The sequence below is a fragment of the Anolis sagrei genome, chromosome 2, assembly GCF_037176765.1.
Source record: "Anolis sagrei isolate rAnoSag1 chromosome 2, rAnoSag1.mat, whole genome shotgun sequence".
NCBI lineage: Eukaryota > Metazoa > Chordata > Lepidosauria > Squamata > Dactyloidae > Anolis > Anolis sagrei.
The window spans coordinates 169,125,455-169,152,126 of NC_090022.1; the positions used below are offsets into that span (position 1 = coordinate 169,125,455).

General features: G+C 41.6%; 1 protein-coding gene across 3 annotated transcripts; it reads right to left on the reverse strand.

The window, feature by feature from the left end:
* Positions 1 to 209: 209 nt before the first annotated feature.
* On the reverse strand, positions 210 to 23,630 carry C2H19orf38 (chromosome 2 C19orf38 homolog). 3 transcript variants are annotated; one of them, XM_060763469.2, is made up of 8 exons: positions 23,502 to 23,630; positions 16,792 to 17,115; positions 14,246 to 14,299; positions 13,720 to 13,812; positions 10,483 to 10,507; positions 7,917 to 7,960; positions 6,694 to 6,731; positions 210 to 3,158 (listed from the first exon to the last, which is right to left on the reverse strand). In XM_060763469.2, the coding sequence occupies exons 1-8, from the start codon at positions 23,545 to 23,547 to the stop codon at positions 3,138 to 3,140; spliced, it is 645 nt and encodes a 214-aa protein (XP_060619452.2). In that variant the 5' UTR covers positions 23,548 to 23,630; the 3' UTR covers positions 210 to 3,137. The 3 variants fall into 3 exon arrangements, with proteins under 3 accessions (XP_060619452.2, XP_060619450.2, XP_060619451.2); XM_060763467.2 differs by lacking the exon at positions 210 to 3,158 and adding an exon at positions 5,509 to 6,481; XM_060763468.2 differs by lacking the exon at positions 210 to 3,158 and adding an exon at positions 6,224 to 6,429.
* Between the last annotated feature and the right edge of the window lie 3,042 nt (positions 23,631 to 26,672).

Consider the following 26,672-nt stretch of genomic DNA (forward strand, 5'->3'; position numbering starts at 1 on the left):
GGGACTCTGTTCTGTCGCGCGCTGGGCCTGTAATCGCTGTACTATTTATAGGACGTATACTTTAAGCCCAGCGGGAAGCCAGGGGCGCCTCAAAGAGAGATTCTCAGGGATTTTTCTGAAGTGATGGTCTTTAGAGTCTTGATACAACAAAGTCTTTATTAGGGAACAGACAATAAATCTTCAATGGTTCATATAATAATATAATTGACTGGTTGCCCTGACAAAACAAATATATAATGGTTCAAACAACACTTCAAGGCTCTCTTAGTCTACTCCTCAATGGACTGGTATCTGACTTTGATTAACTAAACTTTTTCTGTAGGAAAAAAACCCTATTTAACCTCTCCCAGGCTGCTTACTATCTATGCCTCATCGGTGTGGGTCTTACTACCGATTCCAAATGCGTCTGGGTATCGAGTAGACCTACCAGCCGAGGCTTGAAGATATTTCAGCTGGAGTTCAGTGGATCTGTAATGCTGTCCTCCCTCTGAGAATTCTTTGAAACTTCAGGGCTGTTTTCCCTCTGATGCTGTGAGGCTGAGAGGCTGTGAGCTCTCAGCCAGAGCCTTGGCACCTTTTTTCCTGGAATTTCTGTTTCCCCGGATGTTACTGAGAAAGGATGTTTTTCTACGGGACGAGCAGGTCTACGTCCTATAGCTTAGCTTCCTTATGTGAGACTGCCCAAAAAAAGGCTCCTTTCCCTCCCAGAGTCCTGAACAACGGGTGGAACCAAAGCTTAATTATGACTGACAGGTAGCCTGCCCTATGATTGCAAACTTTAACAGAAAGAAAATAAAGTTGGAGCTCCTGGTGCAGCCGTACCAGCACAGACTCAGACCGGCTCACAGCAAGAATTCAATGCCAACAAAAATCTGAAATATCATACATCAACAATAGAATAAAATATATATAAGCCATTCGCCAAGATAAAATAATGTCCAACTCAGTCCTTATATTGTAGTCAATAACTTTGGTCAGTTGCCATTATTCTGGGAATGCTTCGTTCCATAGCCAGGATTTCACTAGCTTCCTGAAGGTTAGGAGGGAGGGGGCAGATCTGATCTCAATTGAGAGAGAGTTCCATAGCTGAGGGGCCACCACCGAAAACACCCTGTCTCTCGTTCCCACCAGACACGATTGCAAAAGTGGTGGGACTGAGAGCAGGGCCCCTCCAGAAGATCTTAACAGCCTTGATGGTTCATAGGGGAGAATATGTTCAGACAGGTAAACTGAGCCAGAACCATATATTTATTTATTTACAGTATTTATATTCCACCCTTCTCACCCTGAAGGGGACTCAGGGTAGATCACAATGTACATATATACAGCAAACATTCAATGCCGTTTTAGACAGACAGACAGATAGCCAGACAGAGGCCGTTCAGCAGTTCTTCCATTTTGGATCCTAGAGGTTGCTCGATTCATCGAGCCTTTTTGATCATAGCATTTCCTCCTTGCGCTCCGGCATTTTTATGATGTCATAAATTAGCTTTAATCTGTCCCCAATTCCTCTACTCACAGTTCACAGCTGGGCATTTTTTAAACAACTAATTTTTTTAGCAGCTATTAACAGTCGGGCACTCAACCCTGACTCGGGCTTCGAACTTGCCACCTTTCGATCGGTAGTGATTTATTGCAGCTGATTAACTAGTTGTGCTACCAGCCCGGCCCAGCTCAGGGTTTTGTAGGTTAACACCAGCACTTTGAATTGTGCTCGGAAGCTAATTGGCAGCCAGTGGAGCTGGCACAACAAGGGAGTTATGCGCTCCCTGTACCCCACTCCCGTCGGTAGCCTGGCTGCCAAGCATTGGACTAATTGCAGCTTCCGGGCAGTCTTCAGAGGCAACCCCACGTAGAGAGTGTTGCAGTAGTCTATACGGGATGTAACCAGAGTGTGGACCAAGTCAGACTTCCCAAGGTACGGGCACAGCTGGCGCACAAGCTTTAACTGCACAAAAGCTCCCCTAGCCACCGCTGAGACCTGGGATTACAGGCTCAGCGATGAGTCCAGGATCACTCCCAAGCTGTGAACCTGTGCCTTTAGGGGGAGTGTAACCCCCATCCAACACAGGCTGTAGCCCTATGCCTTGTTCAACCTTACGACTGACCAGGAGTACCTCTGTCTTGTCTGGATTTAGCTTCAATTTGTTGGCTCTCATCCAGTCCGTTACAGCGGCCAAGCACCGGTTCAGGACCTGAACAGCCTCCTTAGTACAGGTGGGAAGGAGAGACAGAGTTGGACATCATCTGCATACAGATGACACCGTACCCCAAAACTCCGGATGATCTCCCCCAACAGCTTCATGTATATGTTAAATAACATAAGAGACAATACTGAGCCCTGCGGGACCCCACAGTACAATGGCCATGGGGCTGAGCAGGAGTCCCCTAACAACACCTTCTGAGAACGACCCTTGAGGAAGGACTGGAGCCACTGCAAGGCTCCAGTACCTCCAAGGCCCATTCCAGTGAGGCATCTCAGAAGGATACCATGGTCGACGGTATCGAAGGCCACTGAGAGGTCCAGCAGAACCAACAGGGACACACTCCCCCTGAGTTGTCACCAACTAAGCATTGAATCCTTGCTGTAAGCCGGTCTGAGTGAACCAAATACATCAATCCAGCAAGGCTTCTCTGAAGATTCAGGCTACCAGAGCAAATGAACCAACCTGCATTGATATTAAAACCTATTCCTACACATCGTATTGACTGTGGGCCTTTCCCCCACAAAGCAGTTGTCTCTGGAAACCATATTATGATATAACTGTGGCACTTCCAAGTGAGCTGGTAAAGTTCTGTTCCTCCTTGAACCTATCTGTAGAAGTAGACATGCTTCATTCAGATAAGGTCAAAAGCAAGGAGTCTCCACTTTCTGATTTAAAGGATAATGATTCCATTGTGTCCTTTTGACTGAGATAAACAAGACCTTGAGAATGTACGCCAAGGCTAAGTACACCGGCAAGTGGTTTTTGTTGCTTCCATACCACTTCTTGAGTCAGATATAACTGCAAAAATTCTCCAAAGGGAATCTGAGGCACATGGAGTACAGCAGACGAAGGCAGTGAAGGCCCCTGTCTCTGCTGCCACCAGCACACTAGTCTCTGTTGTCATTCGCAGCATCAACGGTCCTGGTGACATCACAAGACCATGCTCACTTCCTACCAAAGTAAACAAACATAATTTCAAATCCAAAAGTTCTTTGAAGAAACAGCAGATACCTAGTTAGATTCAGAACCAAAACACAGAGATGGTATTCAGACACAAGCACCAGTTGCTGGCAAGCCACAGTCTACAAATTATGAAAATCTCCACAGTAACCTCTGCATCCCACAATTTGTGTGAAGTGAATTCAACACTCTCTGATCCTATAATTACACCAAATGCCTACATAATCTCTTTCAAGGATCACCAGATGCGGATAGCATTGTGCAAACATAGTTCCATGCTTTAAGATGTTAACAGTGCAATTATATACACATCTATTTGGAAGCCAGACCTGTTGCAAAAGGCACAATGTAAGATTGCATGTTTGCCATTTTTATTATACTTTGGAAACTGCCCTGAGTACCTTTGGGGAGAGAGGACAGGGTATAAATAAATTATTATTATTACTATTATTATTATTATTATTATTATTATTACTATTATTCCTTGCAGAATAGGATGCTTTCAGTTTATTGCAAAGTGAGTAAGTCAACAATCTGCTTCTCAATGGCTTTTGGACTTTCTGCCTAAATTCCTGACCAAGAGGCTGTGTGAGAGGCTATGTCAGTGGTGCTATTCCTGGAACAGGTTGCTGCTTTCTTAAACTTTGCAGAGGCCCAGCAGGCCCATTTTAGGCTGCAAGTTCAAACTCAATGGGGGAAAAAACAGTCTAAATTGTACATAATCCTTACAGATGTTTATAAAATCTTATTTCCCACATATAATAATAATCATCATCATCATCATCATCATCTTTGGGTTGTTGTAGGTTTTTTCGGGCTGTATGGCCATGGTCTAGAGGCATTCTCTCCTGACGTTTCGCCCGCATCTATGGCAAGCATTCTCAGAGGTAGTGAGGTCTGTTGGAACTAGGAAAAAGGGTTTATATATCTGTGGAATGACCAGGGTGAGGCAAAGGACTCTTGTCTGCTGAAGCTAGGTGTGAATGTTTCAACTGACCACCTTGATTAGCATACAATGGCCTGACTGTGCCTGGAGCAAACTTTTATTGAGAGGTAATTAGATGTCCCTGCCTGCTTCCTCTCTGTTGTTGTGCTTCTTCTTCTTGCTTGCCTGAACAACACAACAACAGAGAGGAAGCAGGCAGGGACATCTAATCACCTCTCAATAGAAGTTTGCCCCAGGAAAAATACAAGACGTCACTGATTTTTGTCTCCTTTCTGGAAGTGACTTCAGAGCCAACTGCTGGCATAGTCACATAGGTTAAAGAAGAAGTTATTTTATGAGGATCTGCATTTGTCATTGACTGTAGTCTCTCTTACGTACGTTACTAACTACAGCATATATAATATATTTTAATACCTAAGATCTGTTACCTAGGAAATGCAGTAACAGTAGATCAGTAAATTCCATTATCCCAATTAAAGTGGTATGGAACTGCATTATTTACATCAGTGGTTCTTAACCTGTGGGCCATGGACCACCAGTGGGCCGCAAGGACAGAAATCGGGTCCACGACCCTCTTTCTTTTCTTTTCTTTTCTTTTCTTTTCTTTTCTTTTCTCTCCTTTCATGCCACCTGCCACTCCCTCCTTGTCGCTGACCATGGCATATGTTCTGTATCAGAAACTGGACCTGATGTGGTCTATCCAATGCAATTCTCTGAATCAGCGCACCAAACTGGATCTAAACTTGACCAAAAACTGATTTGTAATCCTTTTGGTATTAATGTTGGAGAGAGGTTCCTTGTCAGGTTTAACAATGTATTGTAATGTAATATATCTGAGCCATGCACTGCTAATAGGCTTCTATTGGAAATGTTGAGTCATGCATTAACTGTATATAGAACTCCATTTGGGGAATGTGTTCTGGCCTGGTCCAGGTGATTGTGAATGATGTAATCCTGGGTCTGAGTTAAGTTAATGATTTGGGAACCAATCAGAGATTGCTATGTGTAATTGTATAGAATTGTATATAAGGAAGTCATGTAGAGTGTATACTCTCTCCTTGTGCTTTGATGCTGTTCGTCGAAGGCTCTCTGTAATTGATTAAAAGAACCTGTCTGCTAAGACAAGATATAACTGTGTGCTGTGGTAAGTTTGTAATGTCATCTAGACTGGGGGAAAGACAATGGTAAAACTGACAATGGCCGGGCATGTGCTCAAGTGTCTATAAAAGAGTTCCAGAGTGGCTGCAGTTTGTGGGAGCAGTTGACTGAAAATACTGTGCAGGAAGAAGCTACTGGAAAGCACTGAAGTTGTGCAACTGATCTGCTGCTGAATTGTGAAATTAATCTCAACATTCCTGGTCAAAGTGGTCCCTGGTAAAGTGGTCCCTGGTCAAAAAACGGTTGGGAACCACTGATTTACATAGTTCATATTCACCTCAAATCTGCTTTTAACAGAATCAATATTGCTGATACGTTAACGGAACCAGTCCTGTTGATATGCACTCTGATATTTCTAATTTCACTTCTTCCCAACTTTTTCCTCTGTATGCATGGATTACTGTCACCTGTGGATAACCATGCTGTTGTATGTTCAGAAGAAGAGCGCTTTTAAAACACAACTACAAGGGAACATGTTTTCTTAATTCTTAAATACCACAGAATTCTTCACTGCTTTTGAGTCATTCAGAACTTCCACCTGCAAGGGCAGATCAAAGCATCTGATTGTGAACATTTAAATAAAGTGTCAAACAGGATATGATCCAAATTATTTTATGTCTCTACCAAATGTAGTAAAAACTATTTTGCCTCCTTGGACATATAAATATATGAACAATGGTGATAATTACAGAGATTCAATCACCAGTTTCCTGTTTAGGTCCTCCTTCCTTCCTGTCTTTGTTGCCACCATTCCAGAAATGAAGGACTTTTGGAGCTATATCCATTCTACTAAGTCCAGCTAAGGACACAAGGGAATTATTATAGAAACTGATAGAAATGGACAGAGCTTCTCTTTTCTTCAGGTGATTCAAGTTCAGAGAATCTGGTGAGGAATGCTCTCAGGAGCACCGCAAAACATGATGGCTGCATGCTCCATGGTGATGACCAACAAGTATCTGGTCCAAAATGCCAATTGTTGGTGGTGGTGCTCTGAGAGAAAAGGCATAGCAGTCAAGGATGTAAGAGAACAAGAAGTTACTCTGAAGCTCTGAATGTAAAGAAGTCTGGTTTTCCCATTGATTTGATTGACGAAAATCTTGTGCCCATGGCTCGGGACCTCCAGGTACCTTGGTTCTCTACAGCATCTTGACCGGAGTTCTTGCATGATGAAAAAGTCAAGATGGATGAAAATGAAGGAGACGAAAAAATACTGGTGAGGGGAGTAAAGCATGAAGATGAGCATCACATTTAGCCAATTCTCATGGACACTTTCTCCTACTTGCATTATCTGGTGTGCCATGATATTTACCTCCTCCACAACATTTTCATGAATGCCTTTGAGTGGTCCCCATCTGTGGAGCAACCTGTGCACAATCATCCACAGGTCCTCCATTACCACTGGATAATAATAATATAACTTACCACGGAAACAGTGTACATGCTGTTATCAAAGGACGTCTCTGTGAAAGAAGCCATATGGATACGGTGACTAAGACGGGCTACACAAACATCTTAAGATCTAAACAGATGCACACTGTCTTTATACATATTTTCCAGGAATTGTTACCAAGGAAGTATTCATGCCACAAAAATGCAGAAGTAAGGTTAGCATTGAAGACAATGTACATTCAAAGTTTTTTTTGCTGCCGTGAGCAGATGAACAGCTGGCAATGAGACTTGTTGCAACAGCAAGTTTTCAATATAAAATAATTTTTAAAATTCTTTGTTTCTTTTTAGCATTCCCAGTCTCTTTACTGCCCCCAGCTAGCCCATATATCTTCTTATTATAGGTCTGGAACTCATTTCCAGACCTATAACAACTGCCAGAAGACATCTACATTTTGGGTTGTTGTAGGTTTTTTCGGGCTATATGACCATGGTCTGGAGGCATTCTCTCCTGACGTTTCGCCTGCATCTATGGCAAGCATCCTCAGAGGTAGTGAGGTCTGTTGGAACTAGGCAAAATGGTTTATATATCTGTGGAATGACCAGGGTGAGACAAAGGACTCTTGTCTGCTTGAGCTAGGTGTGAATGTTTTAACTGACTACCTTGATTAGCATACAATGGCCTGGCTGTGCCTGGGGCAAACATTTGTTGAGAGGTAATTGTTCATTTTCATGGTTTCCTCCTTTCTGTTGAAATTGTCCACATGCTTGTGTATGTGGACAATTTGTGTATGTGTACACAAGCATGTGGACAATTTCAACAGAAAGGAGGAAACCATGAAAAGGAACAAAATCTGGCTACCAGTATTAAAAAAAACTCTAAAATTGCAACAGCACAACAACAGAGAAGAAGCAGGCAGGGACATCTAATTACCTCTCAACAAAAGTTTGCCCCAGGCACAGTCAGGCCATTGTATCCTAATCAAGGTGGTCAGTTGAAAAAAAAGTTGAAACATTCACACCTAGCTCCAGCAGACAAGAGTCCTTTGTCTCACCTTGGTCATTCCACAGATACATAAACCCTTTTGCCTAGTTCCAACAGACCTCACTACCTCTGAGGATGCTTGCCATAGATGCAGGCGAAACGTCAGGAGAGAATGCCTCTAGACCATGGCCATATAGCCCGAAAAATCCTACAACAACCCAGTGATTCCAGCCATGAAAGCCTTCGACAATACATAGATCTACATTTTACATACCTGTTGCAGGGTAGCTTGTTTCTGTCCAGCAGGAATCCAACACCCTGTGCAAACCAAAGCATATATCTAATTAATGCAATTCTTTCACAAAATTAAAATACGTGCCTCTTCTAAAGCTCAGCTGAGATACTGCTTATATTAGCCTCTTTAGGACCTAGAGAAGAATAAAGATTATCCTCTCACAAGATGATGATGGTGATTAGAGTTAACATACCATTATTATTATTATTATTATTATTATTATTATTATTATTATTATTATTATTAGCTGTACCCAGCCACGCATTCCTGTGGCCCATTGTGGAGAAATGGGAAAGAAAGAAAAGAGGAAAACTGTCAACCTAATACAGGCCCATTTCAGTTTCCTCGAGGCCAAAGGGTTATATGGATGTGTGGAAGGGCCCTGGGTTACCTGAGTCCACACTGCCATATAACCCAGTTCAAAGATTTTATATAGGTATTGTTGTCATTATAGACATATAGATATTATTATAGACATATAGATATTATTATTATAGATGCAAATATTATTATTAAATTTATATAGGTATTAGTATTATAGATGTTATTTTTTATGAATTTCATATCAAAAGCATTGCATAAATTAGTATAAAACTGACAAAAAATAGAAGGAGCATAGGGCTCAATATCTTTCGAGCAAAAACAGGCAACAGATATATGGATATTATTACAGACCTATAGATATTATTATAGACATATAGATGTTATTATTTTTATTGTTATTTTATAGATATTATATAGCTATTATTATTATAGATGTATACATATTATTATACATGTATATAGATGTTATTATTATTATAGACATAGATATTATAGGCATATAGGTATTATTGTTATAAATGTTCAGATATTTTTGACAGATAGATATTATAATTATAGACATATGGATATTATTATAGACCTGTAGGTATTATTATAGGCATATAGACATTATTACAGGCATATAGATATTATGATAGAAATGTAGATATTATTGTTAAAGACATGTAGATATCATAGACATATATATTCTTATAGATTGCTAGATATTATTATGATAGATATATAGATATTATTATTATTATTGTAGAAATATTATAGCCCAGGGTTGCTATAAAGTAAAAATGGATGGCCATCTTTTGGGAGTGTTTTGATTCTGCCTTCCTGGACAGTCTTTGCTAACTCACAGAGCGTGCCTTTTTGTCCCTTCTTTGAATACTGGACTTCATTTCCCAGAATGCCTTTCCATAACTCAGTATGGGTGAGGTTTCTGAGCACACACACACACACACACACACACAGAATCCCTGTGAGTTCCCAGCAGCCCAGCGGAGGCAGCGAGGCAAGAAGGAAATGATCTCTCTCTCTCTCTCTCTCTCTCTCTCTCTCTCTCTCTGAATCCTTTGGGAAGAGAGAGGCAGGGAGTAGCCACCTTTCCCTCTCTTGTGCCACCTCTCTCTCTCTCTCTCTCTCTCTCAGCGGTTGCAAGGGGTGGGGGAAGGGGTTCTTTTAACACAGGCTCTATATAGACATTTAGCCTTGTGAGGGGTAAGTTCTTGCCAGTTAATTATTATTTTAAAAAATTGAGTGGAGAACATAAATGGGGTTGTTAGGTGTATCGTGTCCAAATTTGGTGTCAATTCCCCCAGTGGTTTTTGAATTCTGTGAATATCACAAACAAACATTACATTTTTATTTATATAGATTAAACATAAGAAATAAAATTATAATCATTATAATCACTATAATTATTATTATTTGTCATCAGCTCTCCTTGCAGCGCTCAAAACGGGGTATAACACCGTTAAAACAGATAGGCACATTATTAAAATTCATATACTGAAGACCTATCAGTATAAGACAAACACACCAATAAAATGCATGTTGAAATTCACAGTTTAAAATTGACTGGGTTGGCCTGCCAGAAGAGATAAGTCTTCAGATGAATCTTGATTTCTGACAGTTTAATTAGCTGACAGGTCATTCCACAGTTTTGGGGTGGGCGATGAAAATGTTAGATTACAGGTGGACATGAAGCCCCTATTCCATGGCAGTCATAGATAGTAAAAACATACTGGGATGAGAACCTTTCACATTGCGCCTCTCTTCATTCATCCAATTGCATTGATTTGACAATCAGTGGCCCTGTAGTCATACTTCTGGATACCCTCACAATCCCACCTTCTCGCTGCTTCATAATTTCAGCAACAAAAAACAAAAAAGGACATATATAACTGTAAAATAGAAATTAAAACAAAACAGACTTCTCGGGAAAAATTATGGGAAGAGGAAGGAGACATCCTCCACCCCCTGAGATCACTTTACTATTGGCATGCTATCACTGATGGAACAGAGACATTGCAGGATTGTGAGCTATTAATGGGTTTTCCCCATCAATAGCAAGGGAGGAGTTGATGATGGAGAGGAGGTAGACCAGCACTGGGATGCATACAGTGTCTTGTGATAGGGATCATCAACGAAGGTGCTCTAACCAGCTACTCAATTAACTTTTGGCCTTAACTGCTCTAAGTGGAAACAGTCCTGCCTGATGTTGAGCTCTCACCTTTTTTTCTGTCTTCTTTCTTTCACTGTCAAAAACAAAGATACATAAGTGAACAGGTCTGGTAGAAAAGGAAAGGCACTCGTAGCTTTACCAGGCATAATGAAAGCCAATGTCTTACTTGTCCAGTGAAACCCAACAGTTTTATTGATCAACTAGCCGTCCCCTGCCACGTGTTGCTGCGGCCGTCTGTGTATATGTGTTTTGTGTGTGTATATGTGTGTGTGTGTATTTCTGTATACATTTGTGTGTGCGTGGGTGTGTGTATATATATATATATATATGGTTTTGCACATGTGTTATAATGTAATTTTTGTTTTTTGGCTTTTTAAGTCCCTTCCGCTGTGTTTTTCAGTGTTTTTATGAGTGATGGTTACTTGTTGGCCTGATAGGTGCATTGTGTCCAAATCTGGTGTCAATTTGTCCAGTGGTTTTTGAGTTATGTTAATCCCACAAACGAACATTACATTTTTATTTATATACGAGGGGTATTTTTTAAGTAAGGTCCATTTTGTTGTAGACACTAGTAGTTCGCACGCATACCACAATGAGCGTGTGCGTTGTGTACTGGCATGCCTCAGGAACAACTGTGCTCAGTTTCTGCTCTGTAGCTAACCTGTATGGTTCTGTTCTGTGCTTTAAAAATGTTTAAGACTATCAACTCACCCTCCGCATGTGAGGTTTGCTCAGTGATACGGTTTTTGTCAGCAAGGAACCTGCCTGCTGCAGAAATTCATTGACAGATTTGTGAAGTGTACGGTGATACTGTTATGAGTGAAAGCAAAGTGCGTAAGTGGGTACGACAATTCAAAGATGGCCGTGACAACATCCATGATGAGGACCGCTCCGGTCGCCCTTCTTTGATTACAGACGATTTGGTTATCAGAGCAGGCGGCAAGTTTTTATGAAGAGGGTATTTTAAAATTGGTTCAGAGGTATGATAAGTGTTTGAACAAACTTGGGAACTATGTCGAAAAATAGAGTGAAGTATGTACTTTCTGAAAATAAATTTACTTTTTTGAAATAAACTTTCGTTGTGTACTTATGTTCTTAAAAAATACCCCTTGAAGATAAGAAACAAGAGGGTTCAGAATGCATCTATACTGTAGAATGAATGCAATTTGACATCACTTTAACTGCCATGGCTAACTATTACGGAAGTGTTAGGACAAGGATTTGTGTTTATTGTGTCTCTGTATGCTTGTTAGATGCATTCTCTTATTGTGTCTCTGTATGCAGTATAGATGCATTCTGAACCCTCTTGTTTGCCTTTTACTTTTGATATGGTCAGAGGACTAATCAATAAACAAATCTAGCTATCTGTCCCAGATCCAAAGTTTGGAAAAGGATGGCAGCTCTAAATAAAAGAGGTATTGAAAAAAGGCAAAAAAGAAGCATTTACCTCTTTACATTTTGCACCCAAAATGGAGATCAATTCCTTTTACTATTCCCCAAAGAAATTCATACAGCACAAATGTATATATGCTGCTAAGTAACAACAACAGAGAAATGACTCAAAAATATTTTTCTTTGCACAAATAAAATCCAAATCATTCCCCCTCTCCCCAGTGGCATATTGTTACGTAATTTTATTGCACCCAATTTTATTGCAGGAGCATTGAATGCAATATTCCTGCTTCTTGGCAGGGGGTTGGACTGGATGGCCCATGAGGTCTCTTCCAACTCTTTGATTCTATGATTCTATTGACATGATTTATTCAGCACAGCTTTGCCTTTGCCCTTCTTGAGGTCAAAAGGGTATGACTTGCCCAAGGTCACCCAATGGACCTGCATGTCTGCACAGGGAGCCAAACCCGTCTCCAGAGTTGGCGTTCAATGCTCAAACCACTACACCATGCTGGCTCTCATGGTAATGTTCGCTGAGTCTAATTAATGCTTTCCTACCTAACAATATAATCTTCAGTAAACAACAACAATATTCATAGAATCATAGAATCATAATTGGAAGAGACCTCATGGGCTTGGCAGTCCAACCCCCTGCCAAGAAGCAGGAATATTGCATTCAAAGCGCCCCTGGCAGATGGCCATCCAGCCTCTGTTTAAAAGCCTCCAAAGAGGGAGCCTCCACCACACTCTGGGGCAGAGAGTTCCACTGCTGAATGGCTCTCACAGTCAGGAAGTTCTTCCTCATGTTCAGATGGAATCTCCTCTCTTGTAGTTTGAAGCCATTGTTCCACGTCCTAGTCTTCAGGGAAGCAGAAAACAAGCTTTCTCCCTCAACCCTGTGGCTTCCTCTCACATATTTATACATGGCTATCATATCTCCTCTCAGCCTTCTCTTCTTCAGGCTAAACATGCCAGCTCCTTAAACCACTCCTCATAGGGCTTGTTCTCCAGACCCTTGATCATTTTAGCTGCCCTCCTCTGGACACATTCTAGCTTGTCAATATCTCTCTTGAATTGTGATATTCATTTGATTATTCCTCTGAACTCTCTAAATCCCCCTTATCTTGTTATAACCGCACATCTTTCATGACTATAGTGTCTACGGAAATATATCTCATCTGACAAGACAGTGTCACTGAGTCATAGATAACTGAGACAGATACTCAGTCATTTTGACAATCGGACTCTTGCACAACTACACATTGAGGATAAAACATTTCTCTTTACTTGCAATGGAAATATGCTCTGGGATCTAGGCGGGCCTGTAGCCAGGATTTTGATTCCCCGGGGGGGGGGGGCTGAGTTTGATTCGGGGGGGGGGGGCTGAGTCTGAGTGAAAGAGGAGCTACCCTAGCAAACCTTTTGTATCGTTACCCCAATACCCCTATGCATATGGGATATATTGAGTATGGTGATCAGATCATGATATGAATAAACTTAACAGTTTAAATAATGCACCATTAAGGCCTTCTCGCAGACCACCATGAGAATTTCGGGGGGGGGGGGGCTGAAGCCCCTTCCACCACCACCCCCCCCCCCCCCACGGCTATATGCCTGGATCTAGAGAATTGTACTTTGGTAAGAAGTAACAGGGGAGGATCCATTGCTTTAGGGTTTGGCTATTCAGGAGGATGTCCCCTCCTAAATAACCAACCCCAGGTTTCTATTGGATGGCACCAGGGCGGTCAAAGCAGGATCATAACACTATAATTCTGTAGAGTGAAAGGCCTATGGTTACTTCAAGTGAAATGAGTCCTAAGTATTCCATCCTAGAGCTAATCTGTGCTCTTAAGCAGAGCGATGAAAGATCCTCCATATATTAATTCTACATACATCGTCCAACTGCGATCACAGCAACCACCAGGATCAAAATCAGCAGTAATACTCCAGTCACACTCAAGGCAGTGGGAAGAACCCAAGCTGAACCTGGAAGTGATAGCAGGAAATCATTTGGTGACATTCAGCAAAATATTAAGTCAGCAAAATATAAAGTAGCAAAGCAGTGCATAAGTAGACTAGTTCGAAAGGGTCATCAGTTCGAAAGGGCTTGTGGGTCATCAGTCAATGAGGGCCACAAAATGTGGCCTCTTTCCCCAGTCCCAATCACAGCAAGGAGTAATTTTTCTAGCGGTTTAATTATTATGATTATGGTTATTTGTATGTCCCCTGAAAGCTAAGAGAGAATGGCATCAGCCTTGTCTCTCTATAGAGAGCGGCTGTAATTGTTGTTTTTGAAGAGTAGAGCATGCAGCACTGGCTACCAACTTTCTTTGGGGGTTTTCACCTTTCCAGAATGATTCAGCCCTCAGCCCTCTGAATTATTTCCTCAAATGCTTTCTTAAAGCTGAATGCTACTCACCTTTTGAGCCAGAATTTGGAGGATCAGTTGGAACTGAAGTGGTTAAACTGTACTCTAAAACACAAAAAGAGATGACGACTGAGCAACTTAATCTTTGGAGAAAATGAACAAATGCAAGACAAAAAGTGGGTGCACCAGAGGCAGCCCCAGATAATTTTCAACAGTAAGCAAACAGTATTCCCCCCCCCCCCCCCCAACCAATCACTGATATATATTTTCTGTTCGTCGTGGGAGTTCTGTGTGCCATATTTGGTTCAATTCCATCATTGGTGGAGTTCAGAATGCTCTTTGATTGTAGGTGAACTATACATCCCAGTAACTACAACTCGCATATGTCAAGGTCTATTTCCCTCCAAGAGCACCTCAAGAGCGCCCCTGGGCAAAATCAACTATACTGCAAATGCTTACGTTGTGTAATGGGTTAAGCCGCCCCTGGGGTGCACTGAAGATGCAAGAACAAGCGTAAGGATTGCTAGATCAGGACTATCCCAGAAATGTATAGCCCAGAGATAGCCCCTGCTGATATCATTTAGATGAGTCTTATTTAGTCATTATCAAATACTTGTCACCTACGGACCCCCCAGTACACTTATCTTGGAAGACTATCCTACTCGGACAATGAGGGATCACCTAAGTAAGTAAGTAAGTACGTAAGCAAGTAAGACTCATCTTATCTAAACAATGATCTAAGCCTTGCTAATTGTTGTACTGGATATATATGTGTGTGCAGTTCCGTAGCCAGGATTTTGATTCCGGGGGGGGGGGGGGGGGCTGAGTCTGAGTGAAAGAGTGAAAGAGGGTCTACCCTAGCAAACCTTTTGTATTGTTACCCCAATACCCCATGCATATGGGATATATAGCACCGGGATTGTGGCGCAGCTGCATTAAGATCACTCTGACCAAAAGGTCATGAGTTCGAAGCCAGCCTGGGTTGGAGTGGGTTTCCAACTAATTGTGTGTAGCCTGTTGTCAACCTTTGCAACCCGAAAGACAGTTGCATCTGTGAAGTAGGAAAATAAGGTACCACCTTAAAGTGTGGGGAGGCTAAATTAACCAATTTATGAGGCCATAAAGAAGACTCCAGCAGAGCATTCCATCGGGGAAGCATGTGGGGAATGCGGAAGTACTTCATCAGCGTCGCAGATGGTTGATGAAAGCGACAGCTCCCCTGGCGGCCAGAAAAAGTTAAAATAGCCTCTGTGTATGTCTGTATATGTTTGCATGTCAAAAATTGGCATTGAATATTTCCCATATATATGTGTACACTGTAATCCGCCCTGAGTCCCCTGCGGGGTGAGAAGGGCGGAATATAAAAGCTGTAAATAAATAAATAATAAATATATTGAGCATGGTGATCAGATCATGATATGAATAAACATAACAGTTTAAATAATGTACCAGTAAGGCCTTCTCGCAGACCACCCTGAGAATTTCAGGGGGGCTAAAGCCCCTCAAGCCCCCCCCCCCCCGGAAATTTCAGATGATCCAACGGGCGGCGGCCAGGTTGCTAACTGGAGCGGCTTACAGGGAGCGGTCAACCATCCTGTTCAAGGAGCTCCACTGGCTGCCGTTCATTTACCGGATCCAATTCAAGGTGCAGGTTCTTACCTACAAAGCCCTGAACGGTATGGGACCCACCTACCGGTGTGACCGCATCTCTGTATACCAACCCACACGATCCCTTCGATCATCCAGGGAGGCTCTGCTCTCGATCCCACCAGCATCGCAGGCGTGGTTGGTGGGGACGAGAGAGAGGACCTTTTCGGTGGTGGCCCCTCGACTCTGGAACTCACTCCCTAAAGACATCAGACAGGCCCCAACCTTGGCAGTCTTTAGGAGGAGCTTGAACACGTGGTTGTTCCAGTGTGCCTTCCTGGAATAATGATCCCATAGCACTTTGTCCTCCAAAGCACTTTACACTTATTAGATCTGCTCGTATGCCCTTCCACAAACACCACTATCACCTTTCATCCATGTCCCAGCATTATTTCCATTTTAACTTTACATTTGGCCTTTCCACTGTTTTTAATTGCGTGTTGTCTTATTGATAATGTATATTTTATTGTCTACGTTTTATTTTAATTGTTTGTACTGTTGTTGTTTTGCTTGTATTGTTGAATTCGCGCTCGGCCTCATGTAAACCGCACCGAGTTCCTTGGGAGATGGTAGCGGGGTACAAATAAAGTGTTATTATTATTATTATTACTATTATTATTATTATTAGGGACATAGGTGGGGGGAATAACAGGAAAACAAGGGGAAATGGTTTTCCTCCTTCAACCCATAAAATGAAGTATCCTTCTCTCTCTAGCGTACCTTAGTGGCTTCTGCCCAAATAATGGAACATTACTTTTTGTATGTGTAAGGTCTTGTTGACACATTTTACCAAATATAGAATGCAATTAAAAGCCAAATAAAATTCAGGAACTGAATCACCATTTGGCAGTAAGCGTGTATGACTCTTCTTCTGTACCATTTGCAATCAACATATTATGATGAATCATGATGAATTCTAAATAGTGAAAATGAGTTGGATATATGCTTACCTTCCACTGTGATCTCCAGAACAAAGCTGAGTTCAGACATCTGCAACTGGCTTCCATTATAGAGGCCATATTGACACCTATATTGGCCCCCATCTCCAATAGTGATGTTCTCCAGATGAAAGGTAACAGCGTGTTGGGCTTCTGCAGCTGGCTGAATCTGAACTGGCTGGGCTTGTTCCCCTTTGAGCAAATAGAACCAGGCATCCACATAGGCCCTGGGTGCTGCACATACAATCTTGATGGAGTCTCCTTCTTTGATGCCATCAGAGGGCACATCCAGGACAATAAGTGGATAAGGAAAAAGTCTGGAAGCCCCCAAAGAGCCTGAAAAATAACAAGGTGGGAGGTGTAAAGAAAGGAATTTTTGCAATGGACACAAGGCTGCAATATCGGTTTCTGTCATTAGAAGTTATGTAAATATGCATGTTTTAACCTTGAATGTATTTTAATTATGTTTATTTGGCCCAAAGCATGTCCCCCTTTTGCTATTTGCGGACGACGCAGCCCTATTATCCCTCTCTTATGTGGGCTTAAAAAGACTCCTGCATAAATTTGTTGATTTTTGCGAGGCGAACGAACTGCAGGTGAACTACGACAAAACCAAAATCTTGGCGTTTGGGAAAAGCAACAAAAGACAAGTCTGGAAGATAAAGGGCCACTATATTGAGCAAGTAAAACATTTCAAATACCTAGGTCTCTGGTTTAGCAACAACTTGTCATGGTCCACCCACTTAAAATATACACTGGCCCGGGCCAAATCGAGTGGCATTGCGACCAGGAGGTTCTTCCACTCCAGGGGAAATCAATATATCCCCCTAGCTCTGCAAGTCTTCAAAGCAAAGGCGATGTCACAACTTCTCTATGGAGCACCCATCTGGTTAACCCCCAATAACAGCGCCATCAGATCTTTTCATTCGAAATTCCTCCATAAACCATATGGTGCCCCCAACTGTGTCCTGTATGCAGTTCTTTGTCTTGAATCTGGGCAATATTCTATTGAGGCTACTATCTGGCTAATCGTCATTAAATTTTGGCTCTCTATACACTATCAAAGTCCCAGCGACTCTCTGACTCAACTCACCTTGAGCGAACTCCACCACTCCAAATGGTGCTCAACTGTCCTAGCAAAGATCGGGGAATTGGGCTACGACAGCGATTTCCTGACTCTACTATCTTTTTCCGAGATTTTTACTCTCATCAAAAGGAGGCTGCTAGAAAGGGACCATAACCAATTGTTGAGCTTGGCAAACAAATCCTGCTCACCTATTAACTTGGCAATTCCATACACACAGGGAAATCCAGCCTTCTACATCACAGAGCTCACCAACCCCTCTTACAGAAGAGCCTACATGCTGGCTAGATTTAACATCATGCCATCGCCGCTCCATAGAGGAAGACTCAACGGCCTCCCGAGCGACAAGAGGGTCTGCCTCTGCAGCACAGGACAGCTAGACTCCATACCGCATATTCTCCTGCACTGTCCACTCTACCAGGAGCTAAGATCCAGTCTGCTAACACAAGCTATAGATTCACTGAAGAACCGCAGCGATTCTGACAAAGTGATTTTGCTTTTAAATTGCCAGGACTTTAGCTGCTGCCTTTCAGTGGCAAGATTCCTGAATGAAGTCTGCAAACTGAATGTGTAGCAAACGAGAAGCCCTTTTTATTACGTGTACTATGTTTTATACTCTCTGCCATGTTATGCCAATAATGGCTTATTGTATTGTTGTATTGTTGTTAATTATGTTTATTTATTTATTTACGATGTTTATTATGTTGTCATTTTAATCCAAACCATTTTAGGTGAATTTTGTATGTTTTGAGACACTGTGTAAGTGTCATGCCACCCCGCTACCCCGGAGTAAAAAAAAGGCGGGTTATAAATAAGGTAAATAAATAAATAGTTTCTACAGATGTTTCTATTGCAGGGATCACCTCTTGTTTTGTAAATTCTTAACAGTAGGTTCTTGATTAACTGTACGAGTTGTAGGCAATTTAAAAAAAATATCTTTATTATGATTTTACTTACATATAGTTTTAAAAAAACAATCGAGGAGGGTGGGGATTGGTTAGGTATGAGCAAACCAAGGGGTGGAGGGGTTGGGGGCATTCAATGGGGAGAAAAAGAAAAACAATTGTGTGGAAGAGGGGGTAGGGGTGGGCAGACACAAACGAAAAAGAAAAAAGGGGGGGAAACCAATGGACAAATGGTGGTGACTTCCATCTTCATCTTCCCTACGCCGTGATCTTCTTGTTCTATCTCAGTTCCATTGGTTAACTATGGGACACTTCTCTATGTTTCTTGGCAGAGCCTAGACCTGCATGATCCCTTTTTGTCTTGTAGTTTGGCGTCATTATGAGCTTTGTTGGGCTTTCATGTAGTCTTTGAATAATATCCAATCGGTAGGATTCAGTGGTTTTCCCCCCGAGTCCATTATTTCCCATAATTTGTTCTGCCTTTTCTTTCATTTTCCATTTTCTAGCTAATACTATCCGAGCAGCAGCAGTCAAATAGGTGAACAGTTTGTCTTTGTTTTTATCAAACTCAATGTCTTCATCTGTAATTCCAAGTCAGAAATATTCTGAGTTGAGTTGAATTGTGGTTTGTAAGATCTTCTGGCTGGCTTCCTGTATCATTTTCCAATATCTTCTTAGTTTAGGGCAGGACCACCACATATGATACAGTGTTCCTACCTGCATTTTGCATTTCCAACATTTGTTTGAGGTCTCTTTATACATTAGGCCCAATTTCTGTGGAGTGATGTACCAACAAAAGAACATCTTGTACCAATTTTGTTTTAATTCAATTGCATACGTATATTTTAGTTTTACCTTCCAAATCTATTTTACCTTCCCTCAACTTTGATCTCTCTACATTCCTGGACCATTTAACCATGCACTCTTTTACTAACTCAATCTCCATGGACCATTCCAATAGTTTGACATAAATCTTGGTTATGTTTTTCTTGTCTTTTTGTATTAGGGGTTCCCAAAACTTGTGTTTTTCCATAAAACCTACTTGAGAATCTTTTTTGAAAAAGTTGTAGGCAAATTTTCAAAGAAATATAATTTGGACAATAAGTCTATACCAAGATGTCACAAATAAAATTGGGTCCTGTCACCAAGCTACATCAGAAAGTGATCAAGATGGCGAAAGTTATTAATGAAGATGAACATACAACACCTAAGACAAGGTTGTAGCAGTTTGGTTTTTCTTGAGAAAAGGGCAAGGTTCTGTTCTCTCCTCTTCCTGCTACTGAGTTAATTAAATGTAAACTACTTTAGCTCCTTAAACTGTGAAACAAGTGGAGGGCAAAAGGAGAAAATCAAAATGGGGTATAACAGAGGAATAACTGGAATTCCCCCTACCAACTAACAACAGTTGGATGTATTCCTGTTTCTTGGCAGGGGGCTGGACTGGATGGCCCATGAGGTCTCTTCCAACTCTTTGATTCTATGATTCTATGATAGTCCAGCTAGTTATTATTGTAAGGATACATCCAGAGTGACATCTCCCACTAGCATCCAAATATTACTCTTGCAATGTAAGAATAATGAGAAATTGTAATTAACTTTCAATGTTTTGGAAAACGTATTCTAATCCGTCCTTCTCCATCCTATCAACAGTATAGTAAACCATGAAGCTGAGAATGGCACAATTCATCTAAGCATGCCATTTTAACCACTTCTTAGAACCATATGTTTGAAGTACTTCTACAATCTAGTATTGTGTCAAAGACAACGAAAAATGTGAAATGTGAAAGGCAGAACTACTTAATGCCTTCTTTGCCTCGGTCTTCTCACAAAAAGAGTCATCTTCAACTTCAGCAAGGTGGAGTGGATGAGGGATTAGAGGATTTTAACACTTCATAGTGTTGTTTCATAGTGTTGTTTCATTGATTTTTGAAAGCGTGTTCTCCCTTTTAATTTAAAATGAATTAAACTCTGTAAATAAATTGTTTTCTAACATATATACGAAAAACGAAAAAAATATTTTTGTGTGCTTTTAATCAGTACTGTGCTTTTAATAAAGCACAGTACAGATTAGAGGCTCCCATATTAGGAAGAAAGTAGAAATAAAATCACTATCACAATATGACAGAAATATGTAAAGCATGGTAGATCTTAAACACAGGGTTCTGACATGTTACTGGCCTTGTTTTTGTAGAGAGAATTAATTTCTCAATCTACTGCTTCCAATTAATTGATTTCTATATCTGTCAAGATGTAATGTTTATGTATATAGTCATTTTGGTTGCTTGAAGAATTTATACAAATAAACTGCTGGCCTTTAGACAGACATTCTCCTGCTTCACTTCTTCTTCTTAAGTCAATTTTTCTTACAAGCTTTGCTTCTGTGATGTTTCCTACTCTCACATTCCAATTGCCTATGATTAACAAGACATTCATTTTGGGTCTCAATTTCCCCATGGACCCCAGCATATAACCAGAGGCGGCCCTAGGTAATTTTCAACAGTAAGCAAACAGTATTCCCCCCACCCAAAACCAATCACTGATATATATATTTTCTGTTCATCGTGGGAGTTCTGTGTGCCATATTTGGTTCAATTTCCATCATTAGTGGAGTTCAGAACGCTCTTTGATTGTAATGAACTATACATCCCAGTAACTACAACTCTCATATGTCAAAGTCTATTTTCCCCCAAGAGCGCCTCAAGAGCGCCCCTGGGCAAAATCAATTGTACTGCAAATGCTTACTTTGCATAATGGGTTGAGCCGCCCCTGCATATAACCAATTTCGTTCTTCTTCTCCACTGTAGATGGAGCTACATCTTGATTTATAGTTATTTAAATAATTTCCCTGAAGTTTTATTGATATTCGATCAGATTTTGTAGTACAAGCAGTCCCCGAGTTACAAACATCCAACTTACAAATGACTCATAGTTACGAACAGGGGTGAGACAACAGGAAATGAGAGAAGTCTACCCCTCGGAAGGGAAATGCACTCCTGAAAGAGTTATTACAGGGAAAAGGTGTCTCCACTGAAGCTTTATCACTGATCCTTGTTTCCACAACAAGCCAATTTTTTCAGGATCCAGTTCTCACAGAGACAGAAAGTGAGGTGAAATCTTCGGAACAGGGGTGTTAATACTTCCCAGTGCTATCCAAAGCACTATATTACAAATTCGACTTAAGAACAAACCTACAGAACCTATCTTGTTTGTAACTTAGGAACCGCTGGCATGTGATTATCTCTGTTCTAATAAGACAGATCATAAATGTCATCAGTGCTGGATTTAGGACAATGAGGCCCTGGTATCCGTAGGGATAATAATAATAATAATAATAATAATAATACCAACAACAACAACAACAACAACAACAAGACTTTATTTGTACCCTGCTACCATCTCCCCAAGGGACTCAGTGCGGCTTACATGAAGCCGAGCCCAAATACAACAATACAAGCAAAACAACAACAGTAAAAGCAATTAAAATAAAAACATAGACAATAAAATATACATTATCAATAAGACAACACGCAATTAAAAACAGTGGGAAGGTCAAATGTAAAGTTAAAATGGAAATAATGCTGGGACATGGACAAAAGGTGATAGTGGCCTTTGTGGAAGATACAATAGCATGATACCAAGGTGCTTGTTTAAAAAACTATTGTCCTCCCAACTCTGCTATACGCCTGTGAGACGTGGACTGTCTACAGACATCACATGCAACTCCTGGAACGATTCCATCAGCGCTGCCTCTGGAAAATCCTGCAAATCTCTTGGGAAGACAAGCAGACAAATGTCAGCGTGCTGGAAGAAGCAAAGACCACCAGCATTGAAGCAATGATCCTCTGACATCAACTCTGCTGGACTGGCCATGTTGTTCAGATGGCCAACCAACGTCTCCCAAAGCAGTTGCTCTATTCTGAACTCAAGAACAGAAAACGGAATGTTGGTGGACAGGAAAAGAGATTTAAAGACGGGCTCAAAGCCAATTTAAAATCTCTGGTATAGATACTGAGAACTGGGAAGCCCTGACACTTGAGCACTCCAGCTGGAGGTCAGCTGTGACCAGCAGTGCTGTAGAATTTGAAGAGGCACGAATGGAGGGTGAAAGAGAGAAACGTGCCAAGAGAAAGGCGCATCAAGCCAACCCTGACCGGGACCACCTCCCACCTGGAAACCAATGCCCTCACTGCGGGAGATGATGCAGATCAAGAATGGGGCTCCACAGTCACCTACGGACATACCGCTAGCACACTGATCTTGGAGTACCATCATCCTTGGACAACCCTTGCAGACGGCCAATTCTCTCACAACAGGAGCAACTCCTGACACGACAAAAAAAAATCCATGGACAACGAAGGATCGACTAAGTAAGTAAGTCTTGTCTGATGTCAATTTCTTATTTACTCTAAAATCATTTTGATTTTTGTCTCATGAATTTTAAACCCATTCCAATCACATCTAAAGCTCCATTCTGTAGTTATGACAACTGACCTCTAATGTCCCTCCACTTTAACTCTCCTCTTGTGGAAATAGGTCTTCTTAGAACCACAGCCTGTGATCCAAAAACACAGAAGAATTTGCTTTACCCCAGAGGTTGAACTTAACAATAAACAGAACAGTGTGATTTTCCCCCCAGAAGCACTCTATAAATAACACTCCTTCCCCTGAAATCTTTCTCTTTGTTTTATCCAGAAATGTCTAGCAGGTGATATAGAAGAAAAGAGAAAACATACCAGCGAGAAGAAAGAGAATTTTCAGATTCGTGCTACCGTGGAACATCTTGCATCTTTTGCAGACAATGGAGAAAAACCAACTATTCTTAACAAATTACATTCAAGATGTGGACAACAAAAAGGAGAAGGTTCTTGCTTAATGTTGAGTTTCATGTGCAATGAGGAAATTGCAATTCATCCCTTAATGGGGAAACAGAAATTTTCCATTTCCTATTGCACATTTCAAAGGCGCTGCTTCAACAAATGCCAAATTCGGGGGGTGCGGGGCGGGGTTGGCAACTACAGTCCAATCCAAAATAAGCTAATCTAAAGGAAAGTATACATGCTGACATATCATCTGTATCTGTCTGCCCATCCAGCTTACTCTTTGGACTGAAACCACTGAGAAATCTAGGACTAGCTTGATTGCAGAGGACTTTCTGGGCCTAATTTGGACCCAGTTCTGGGGCAAAAGTGCATTTTCTTGGCACTCGTCGGTCATATCATTAAGCCAGAAAGGTGAGAACGCAGTAGAGTTACTTATTTATGGCAACTTGCACTTATGGTATCAGGGCTGTCGCTGGGTTATGTGTATTAATATTTCATTATGTGTATTAATACTTCATGATACCTTACAGGCTGCGGTACAAGATTACGCAAGAGTCAAGAAACACTTGTACATTGTGTACATATGACATCTGCTAAGAAAGCCCCTCCTAGTGGTGTATTTACATTAATGGGGACACACACGATGTCTTCTTTTTCCTAGGTTCTTGTGGGTTTTTTCGGGCTATATGGCCATGTTCTAGAGGCATTTTCTCCTGACGTTTCGCCTGCATCTATGGCAAGCATCCTCAGAGGTAGTGAGGACTGTTGTGCCCCACCGCAGTCATTCCACAGATATATAAACCCATTTTCCTAATTCCAACAGACCTCACTACCTCTGAGGATGCTTGCCATTGATGCAGGCGAACCGTCAGGAGAAAAATGCCTCTAGAACATGGCCATATAGCCCGAAAAAACCCACAAGAACCTAGTGATTCCAGTCATGAAAGCCTTCGACAATACATCTTCTTTTTCCTGTTTAAGCTCTGGAAACTAAGTGTCCAAAAATCATCCCAACTTTCAATGAAACATAATAAATTGCCAACTGATTCCCAGATTAGCTGTATTGTGGTTATAAAACAAGAAAAATCCAATTTCCCAACATTTCATTGAAAAGGCAGTAAGATTCTTCATTAATGACTTAGATGAAGGGTTAGAAGGCATGATCATCAAGTTTGCAGACGACACCAAATTGGGAGGGAGAGCCAATACTCCAGAGGACAGGAGCAGAATTCAAAACGATCTTGACAGATTAGAGAGATGGGCCAAAACTAACAAAATGAAGTTCAACAGGGACTTCAAGATACTCCACTTAGGCAGAAAAAAACAAAATGCAAAGATACAAAATGGGGGACAATGCCTGGCTCGAGAGCAGTACGTGTGAAAAATATCTTGGAGTCCTCGTGGACAACAAGTTAAACATGAGCCAACAATGTGATGTGGCGGCAAAAAAAGCCAATGGGATTTTGGCCTGCATCAATAGGAGCATAGTGTCTAGATCTAGGGAAGTAATGCTACCCCTCTATTCTGCTTTGGTTAGACCACACCTGGAATATTGTGTCCAATTCTGGGCACCACAATTCAAGAGAGATATTGACAAACTGGAATGTGTCCAGAGGAGGGCGCCTAAAATGATCAAGGGTCTGGAGAACAAGTCCTATGAGGAGCGGCTTAAGGAGCTGGGCATGTTTAGCCTGAAGAAGAGAAGGATAAGAGGAGATATGATAGCGATGTATAAATATGTGAGAAAAAGCCACAGGGAGGAGGGAGCAAGTTTGTTTTCTGCTTCCATGGAGATTAGGACAAGGAACAATGGCTTCAAACTACAAGAAAGGAGATTCCATCTGAACATGAGGAAGAACTTCCTGACTGTGAGAGCCGTTCAGCAGTGGAACTCTCTGCCCCGGAGTGTGGTGGAGGCTCCTTCTTTGGAAGCTTTTAAACAGAGGCTGCATGGCCATCTGTCAGGGGTGATTTGAATGCAATGTTCCTGCTTCTTGGCAGGAGGTTGGACTGGATGGCCCATGAGGTCTCTTCCAACTCTTTGATTCTATGATTCTAAGCCTGTGCTTCCCATTTTGGGATGTCCTGAGAAGATGCCTTTCTGTGGCTTTGTTTAAAAATGCAAGCTCATAATTCCTGAAGGCTGCCAGTGCTCTTACATGTGCTCCAATAAATTATGCTTCTTGGAAGAGGTTTGGACTGAATGGCCCATGAGGTCTCTTCCAACTCTATGATTCTATGATTCTTCCAACTCTATGATTCTGTGTGTCATGAGATGCATGCCCAGTGTGGAACACATCTCACCATGCTAAAACAGGGGATGTGGCTCTTAATGAGACATGGTGCATTATCAGGGGGTGTCTGCGCCCTACACCACTGGAGAAATTACACTGTTTAGCCGGTATTGCACCACCTGACATCTGCTGGGAAGTAGCAGCCAATAGTGAAAGGACCAAGGCAGAGACATCTCCAGCTCATCCCTTGTTTGGGTATCAGCCAGCATGCCAACGACTTAAATCAAGAAATAGTTTTCTAAGATCTACACTCGCTGGAACACCCCAGCAAGCGAGAGTCCAAAAGTGGCAGGCTCAAACCCAGAACTTCAATCAATGGCTGATACCAAATGAGAGACTCCCCCCTGGGCACACAGAGGACTGGGCGACTTGGAAGGCGCTGAACAGACTGCGCTCTGGCACCACAAGATGCAGAGCCAACCTTCAGAAATGGGGCTACAAAGTGGAATCCCCGACATGCGAGTGTGGAGAAGAGCAAACCACAGACCACCTGCTGCAATGCACCCTGAGCGCTGCTACATGCACAAGGGAGGACCTTCTTGCAGCAACACTACAAGCACTTCAAGTGGCCAGCTACTGGTCAAAGGACATTTAATCAACTACCAAACTTTACAAATTTTGTATTTTGTCTGTTTGTTTGCTTTATTCTGGGTTTTTTTGGGGTTTTTTTGTCGTGTCAGGAGCAACCGCTCTTGTTGTGAGAGAATTGGCCGTCTGCAAGGATGTTGCCCAGGGGACGCCTGGATGATTTTTGATGTTTTATCATCCTTGTGGGAGGCTTCTCTCATGT